General features: G+C 35.8%; 1 protein-coding gene and 1 pseudogene across 2 annotated transcripts; one reads left to right on the forward strand and one right to left on the reverse strand.

Annotated features, from left to right (window-relative positions):
* Positions 1–2068: 2068 nt before the first annotated feature.
* Positions 2069–3013, reverse strand: LOC311628041 (olfactory receptor 5F1-like; the record flags this gene model as incomplete). Its single annotated transcript, XM_084894915.1, has 1 exon — positions 2069–3013. One exon carries the CDS (start codon positions 3011–3013, stop codon positions 2069–2071), a length of 945 nt encoding a protein of 314 aa, XP_084751041.1.
* Positions 3014–6616: 3603 nt separating this feature from the next.
* Positions 6617–7560, forward strand: LOC311628042 (olfactory receptor 5F1-like; annotated as a pseudogene). The gene has a single exon. The product of its transcript is annotated as an olfactory receptor 5F1-like (transcript).
* Positions 7561–8127: the final 567 nt, after the last annotated feature.

The following is an 8127-nucleotide window of genomic DNA, read 5'->3' on the forward strand; positions in this document are numbered from 1 at the left end:
TTTACATAATTAAATAAATGGAATGAAGAAATACTTAAAATTTATGTAAGAAGCACATATTCAAGGAATTTAAAATAAAATTCTATCATCATTAAGTGATAATAATCCCCAAAGTAGGAAATGTTTATAGATTTTGTAAATGAGATTAATTACATGTAGGAGAGCTGTACTGGAGAGCAGGCAGAGAACATGGTATGTCTGAAATATGATATGTCTGAAAATCCAAGTGTCAGAATATCTGGATTCTATTGTCCAAATTTTATTTCATTGAAAATGAATACATTAATGGAAAGAATATAATATTAGTATTTACTGGTGAAATGTCTTGGTTCCAAATATGATGGGACAAAAAAAAAAAAAAAGTGGAAAGAATCCAGCCAAAATGCAGCAAGGTGATGCAGAATAAAATATGAGATCTACTAGTGAAAGAGTGAACCACCTTTGAGAACAACCTGGTCATTCTGCTGCAGGCTCCAGGGCCAGTAACCAATGTGGGGTGAGAACATGGCCCCTGGAAGCACAGACAACACTGATTCCTTTATGAACATCCATCTGGCCAAGGTCAACTGTGTGGACCACTGAGTGCATTGTATGTATGAGCAGGGTGACCTGTTAGCGACGGGACATGAAGTTTGCTATGCTACATTGACCATCTCCTCCCCAAACAGGTGCCACTTCAAAGACAAGGGGAAGAGATGGGTCTGAGGAATTTTCTTTCATAACTGTGGCTGTCTCTTGTTAGCAAGCTTTGATCCCCACTCACTTTCCTCCAGAGTTGTACTAAGCCAACTCCCTGCTACCTTCATGTTAATAATGTTTCACTTTTTTAGATTTTTTGTTCTTGAGGAATAATTAACACATATAACATTATATTAGTGTCAGTGTAAATAATAATAAATCAATATATGTATAGACTGTGAAATGATCACCACAGTAAATATAGCTTATCATCCATCACTATACATATTTACAAATTTTTCCTCATGATGGAGAGTTTTAAGATCTACTATCTTTGCAACTTTTAAATATGCAGTATAGTCATATTAACTATTGTCACCATGCTTTACATTACATCCCCATTACTTGTTATTTTATAACTGGAGTTTGTACCTTTTAATCTGCTTGACTTTAATATTAAAATTATTTTATTGGCAGCCAATAGGATTTTCTGTGAGCAGAAAATTTGTGAGCCTTTTGTGAAGACTATATATCTCATTCAGCCATTGAACACTGAGCCTTCTTTTTGGAACCATCCACTGATTATATGCTTTGCTGTAGTTGAACCTTGTGTATGTGGCTTTGTGTGTCTGTGTCAGTCCCATGAGAGAGAAGGAAAGAGAAGGGTTGGGCATTTTTAAGAAGGGAAGGATACAGAAAAGTTGTAATTGGTACATTCTAATCAGGCAGCAGTCTCTTGATAGCATGCTTTTGCACAAACGCATCTTTGTACTTTAAGTAATATATATATATATATATATATATATATATATATATATATATGAATAAGGGAAATAAAATAAAAGCTGGTGAATTTACAGTTGCAATTTAAACTGAACTTCTGAAATTTTATTTGATGATCCTATGAGGAGGTAATTTAATATATTACATTAAAATATTTTAAATTAAAAAAATTTATATGTCCTATCTAATAGTCTTTGCAAATAATAAATGACAAATAATAATGCACAGGGAAGTAGTTTATGAATATATATATATATATATATATATATATATATATATATATATATTTTCTATGGCTAGTTTCATGTGATATTATGACTTTTGTTTCTAATTAGTCTACACCTTTCTTTGCAAGATTTTTATTACAAACAGGTCTTATTTTTGAGCATCCAGAGAGGATGCAAGATGGTTTAGATGAAGGTCTTACATAAGTTTGGTAATTTACATTATGCTTAGGTAAGTTAAGGTAGCTTTTCTTATACAATACATTTGATTCAGTGTTACAAAACATGATTACTTATATATATTCTTATGAAAAACTGAAGGCTTGATTAGGATTTGCAAGTTCCTTATATACTCTGCTAAGTTCATAAAATTAACCAAACAATCACAAAAATGAAGGGATCCTTTTTCTGGTGATTACATTCCATAAAGCCTTCTTCACTTCCTTATTCCTGAGGCTGTAGATCAGAGGATTCAACATGGGGATCACCACCGTGTAGAACACAGAAGCCACTTTGTCCTGACCCAGGGAGTAGCTGGAACTAGGTCTCAGATAAGTATAGATGGCGGATGAATAGAACAGAATTATGGCTGTCAGGTGAGAGACACATGTTGAGAAAGCTTTGTGCCTCCCCTCCCCTGAATGCATACGAAAGATGGAGAAGAGAATGTAGGAGTAGGAGGTAAGGATGACCAGCAAAGTCCCAACCATATTAACTCCAGCAAAAGTGGAAATGATGGTTTCACTCAGGCGTGTGTCAGAACACGAGAGCTTGAAGAGAGGAGGGCAGTCACAGAAGAAGTGGTGGATGACATTGGAACTACAGAAAGGCAAATTGCTTATATAACTTGTGTGTACCATGGAGTTCAACAGTCCTGCTGACAAAGCCCCTGCTGCCATTTTAAGGCAGACTGTCCTGGTCATGACCAAGGGGTACAGTAGAGGGTTGCATATGGCCACATACCGGTCATAGGCCATTAAGCCAAAGAGGATGCATTCAATTGTGGCTGAGACAAGAAAGAAGTACAGCTGCAGAAAGCAGCCAGCAAATGAGATCGTTTTATTCTCTGACAATAAATCCACCAGCATCTTTGGGGTGATGGTGGACGAGTAACAAACATCCACAAAGGACAGGTTAGCCAGGAAGAAATACATGGGTGTGTGGAGTCTGGGATCAGCCATGATTAAAAGGATCATCCCAACATTCCCCCAAACTGTCAGTGTGTAAATGACAGAAAAGAGCACAAAGAGGATAATCTGTAGCTCCAGTGTATCTGCTAATCCCAGCAGGATGAACTCTGTCACCAAAGTGTAATTAGTTTTCATCATGTCTTACACATACAGTTTGCTTAAGCTTATCTTCTTTTCCATCTTTTTAAAAATAAAATATTCTTATTGATTTTAGAGAAGGTAGAGGGCTAGAGAGATAGAAACATCAATGATGAGAGAGAAACATTGAATGGCTACCTCCTGCACAACCCCTTCTGTAACTTTGATTGAGTCTATAACTGGGGAAGTGCCCTGACTGGGAATCAAATCATGACCTCCTGGTTCGTAGGTTGATGCTCAATAACTGAGCCATCCTGATTGGGTTGAATGTCTCAGTTTTAAAAAGTTTACAATTACAGTGAAAATTTTAATGAGGACATTTACACAAGGAAAAAACAACAACTAGGATACATAGCATAGGAATCAGAGTAACTGAAGTTAGAGAAGATTAGAAGACAAATGGACAAGCCTTTGAATTTATTAATCAATTGTTTGCATTGAACCTGGGTTGCAGGCCTCTCAAATAAATTACTGTTCAATTCCACATACTTCACTCAGGTGTCTGCAAATGCAACCAACATTTGGTATTCTATTTTTTCCTATCATCCCATATCCAAAAAGTGAAGGATACAGATATTCTTGTTAAAGTGTAATTCCAATTTCTAAGCCAGTATGTAGTTTTAGCTCAAATACATTTTCCCTCTCAATATCACTCTGTTTGTTCTCCAACTCCCAAATTCATTCATTGCCTCCAAAAAGTAGTTCTTATGTATTCCAAGCAGAAAAATAGTGACAATTCTAAATAGCCAATTTTTGACATTCTTCAATCCTGAAGACTGACTTTGTGATGTTCTCTCAAATTATTGTTCTACTTACAATATATGTTTTCAAAATAATGCCTTGTAGCACATGCTACCTTTTCATTTTGGTCGATAACAGCACCAAATCCTTACCACTGTCTTCCCATTGTCTTACCTGTGTATAGTATTTGCTTTTCTTTCCCTCTCTTTTTTAAATCAGCATTTCTCAGTTGTAGCTAAAAAGAAAATGTTTTTAAAGAAATTTTTCACTTTTAAATGAGATGGAATGCAGTAAAAGTTTGAATGACCTCTTTGTAAAAATTTGAGACACCTTCTGAGGAAATACATGTTGCTCCACTTTTATTTTGTTTTACTGGAAGGAAATTGGGTGACCACAGAGACTAAGTTGTATTGTTTAATTGTGTAGTCAAATCTCCAGAGGCAGAAACTTTCAGTCTCAAAGGAAAATAAAATAAGATCATAGGCAGGTATGTGGAACCAAACATTGCATCATCAGATGGCTCATAATCTCTGCATTACTTCAAAGACTGCCAATGTAAAAAAAAAATGCCTACTTAAATTGCCCATCTCTTTGTGTTTTTAAATGCATCCAAAAGAACATAGCCCACTACTAAATAATTATTCTTCCTCCCAGTGTATGTGCTATGTTTGTGAGTGTGAGTTTGCGTGTGTCTGTGTTTGTGACACTCCCTTTGTTTGGAAAACTACTCCAAACTAATGATATATGTTCTTCGCTATTTTTCTAAGCAAAAAGGAAATAAAAGAAATAATGTCTAATGTTAGTTGTGGTGTACCTGTGCATGAGTTGGCTCTCGAAGGAGTCAGCTAAGTCACACAAGCACTAATGTCTAGCTGTCAGCATCAATGGAATGTCCTTTGTTGCTAGAGCGTAATTCTCTCCTATCTAAGGTGACCAGACGTTCAGCTTTTGGCGGATCAGTCCCGATTTTTAACAATATGTCCTGCGTCCCGCAGCATTTTAAATAAGTCCCAATTTTTGGAAAGAATGCATGACAAGCTAGGGAACGTCAGGAGAATGGGGAAGGAATATATGGTTTTCGGCAGCCATGTGGTTATTTAGCCAGGATATGAGTTTTATATTATTTTTGTTAACTTTATAATGTTAAACTTTAATAACAACAAATAATTGTTGAGAACTGATTATCGAGAACTGCTTATCAAAGTTCGCATTGTTGATCAGTTGTTAGAATTCGACCACCATTGTTTGGACTTGATGAACAATGGCATTTTTTGGGATTGGCAACAAAGAAAACATTTTGTAACTGTCTCTCAGATGATACACATCGTACTGCCTGCTAGTCAGCTATGGTAGTTAAACAAGTGATGTCATTACAAATCAGCTATTCAGATAATTTAGGTAAGTAATTTATTTCATAAATACATAAATTTTCTTGAATTTAGCAGACAGTATCATATTATTTATATTTTATAGTGGCTGCAAAAAGTCTAGCGCCAGCCTTGAAAGTGAGACTTATGACTATACATATTTTTATTTATTTATTATATTTGTAAATTGTACTTATGTTGAAATTTAAAAATATATATATTACAATACTATTTTTGCGTTCTATGAAAATTTTTGTTGCTCCATATAGACCAAATTTTTAATCAAGAACCCCCTCCAACCCGCGTCAATGGTGTCCCGCTTTACTAGTGTTAGAATCTGGTCACCTTAGATAGACTACAACCCATTTGTAATAGGCGAAAAATACAAAGAGAGAGGCAATGTAAACAGACAATTTCTTTTTGACATTGGTAAAAGGCTTTAAGGTGATTCAGAGGTTAGGAACCACTTCATGATGCAATGCTTGATTCCACATAACTGCGTGTGATTATATTTTATTTTATTTTGCGTCTGGGAGTTTCTGCCGTTAGAGGATTGACTACACAATTAAACACTATAATAGAGTCCCCATGGTCACCCAATTCTGTTCCAGGAAAACAAAATAAAAGTGCAGCAACATGTATTTACTCAGGCGGATTCTCACACTTTTACTAGTAAGTAACTCAAATATTATACTGCCTTTCATTTCCTTTACAGTGTGAAATGTTTCTTTTAATTTTTAAGCTCCAACTAAGAACCCCTAATAAAAATGAAAACAATGGTCTGCATGAGTAAGACACTGGGGACGGAAGCTCACAAAATTTCTTGCTGTTATTCATTGAGGTGGACAGGTACGGTGTCTGCAACTACATGACATTAATTTGATTGTGTACTTTGTATCAAGAATAATGATTTCATTCGTTTTGCCACTCTAGAAAATCATCCTATAATATACAATAGATACCAAATTATTGGCTATCTAAAGTTGGCGTTATTTTTGTTGTTTGAGGTAAATAAGAAATTTCTGGGAGGCAATGCATGAATTTTGGAGTTGTAGCATAAACAAAGTGGTCTTGAGAAATAAACAACGGATTTGTGTTAAATGCACACATCTTTCAGAGAGACGAAGGCAGCAATATGTGTATCCTTTGCATTGTGAATGTGGGCGGGTAAAGAACAACATCAGTTACGCTTGAAGAAACTTAAATGGAGTGCCTAGATTGAGACCAGCAATCTGAGGAACCTTATAACCGGCTTAATAAATTCAATTGCTTCATAATTTAAATACTTCTCTGTTTCTCCACTAATTTTCCTCTTTCTTTAGACACTATATTAGCTTTCCTCTTTCTTTAGACACTATAATAAGATACTATATTAACCCAAACATTTTATTTTTCATTGTGAATAGGCTCAATAACATTTCCACTAATTCCTGTAACCTTTGGAGAGCAAAATATCTACATCTATACAAGTTTAAACAAATGGTATGTGTAATACATGACAAGAACTAATTATACTTCGGTGACAGAGTTCATCCTGCTGGGATTAGCAGACACTCAGGAACTACAGATTATCCTCTTTGTGCTCTTTTCTGTCATTTACACACTGACAGTTTGTGGAAATGTTGGGATGATCCTCTTAATCAGGGCTGATTCCAGACTCCACACACCCATGTATTTCTTCCTGGCTAACCTGTCCTTTGTGGATGTTTGTTACTCGTCCACCATCACCCCAAAGATGCTGGTGGATTTACTCTCAGAGAAGAAAACCATCTCCTTTGCTGGCTGCTTTCTGCAGCTGTACTTCTTTATCGCCTTGGCCACAACTGAATGCATCCTCTTTGGCTTAATGGCCTATGACCGCTATGTGGCCATATGCAGTCCTCTACTGTACCCCTTGGTCATGACCAGGACAGTCTGCCTTAAAATGGCAGCAGGGGCTTTGTCAGCAGGACTGTTGAACTCCATGGTACACACAAGTTTTATAAGCAATTTGCCTTTCTGCAGTTCCAATGTCATCCAGCACTTCCTCTGTGACAGCCCTCCTCTCTTCAAGCTCTCGTGTTCTGACACACACTTGACTGAGAGCATCACTACTACTTTTGCTGGAGTGAATACAATTGGGACTCTGCTGGTCACCGTCACCTCTTACTACTACATTATCTTCTCCATATTTCGTATGCCTTCAGGAGAAGGGAGGCACAAAGCTTTCTCAACATGTGTCTCTCACCTGACAGCCATAATTTTGTTCTATTCCACTGGCATCTATACTTACCTGAGACCTAGCTCCAGCTACTCCCTAGGTCAGGACAAAGTGGCTTCTGTGTTCTACACCGTGTTGATCCCCATGTTGAATCCTCTGATCTACAGCCTTAGGAATAAGGAAGTGAAGAAGGCTTTATGGAATGTAATCACCAGGAAAAGATCCCTTCATTTCTGTGATTGTTGGTTAATTTTTTGAACCTACCAGAGCATTTAATAAATTGGCAAATCCTATTCTAGCCTACAGTTTTTCATGAGACTATTTCTAATTATGCCTTTTAATATTCAAGTATATTACAAACTTCCATAAAACCATAAACCTTTTATGTAACAATTTGGTATCTTCATGAGTCCTACTTGTAAGGCCTACTTGTAAAAATTACTATGTAGGGAAACAATGATATTGGGTGTTAAGGGACAAAAGTCACAGTATCACATAAAACTAACTATAGTGAACATTGGTAATTGCACATTTATTTTTTTCCTCATGTATTCTTTTTTCAACATTTGTGATTTCTAAGATAAAATCTATTTTCTGTAAAAATTTGTTAAATTGAAAATGTTATCCAGCTTTAAATATTGAAATATATCCTGGAAAATATTTAAATTTCAAGATTACAGTTTTGACCACTATAAATGCACCAGCTTTTATTTTTCTCATTACACATATATACACACATATATATTCCTTAAATAATAAGTCTGACTAGCTTTATTGAAAATGTATGGGATGCATGTCAAAAAGAA

Source organism: Pipistrellus hanaki (assembly GCF_964339955.1).
Source record: "Pipistrellus hanaki genome assembly, chromosome: 9".
Classification (NCBI taxonomy): Eukaryota; Metazoa; Chordata; class Mammalia; order Chiroptera; family Vespertilionidae; genus Pipistrellus; species Pipistrellus hanaki.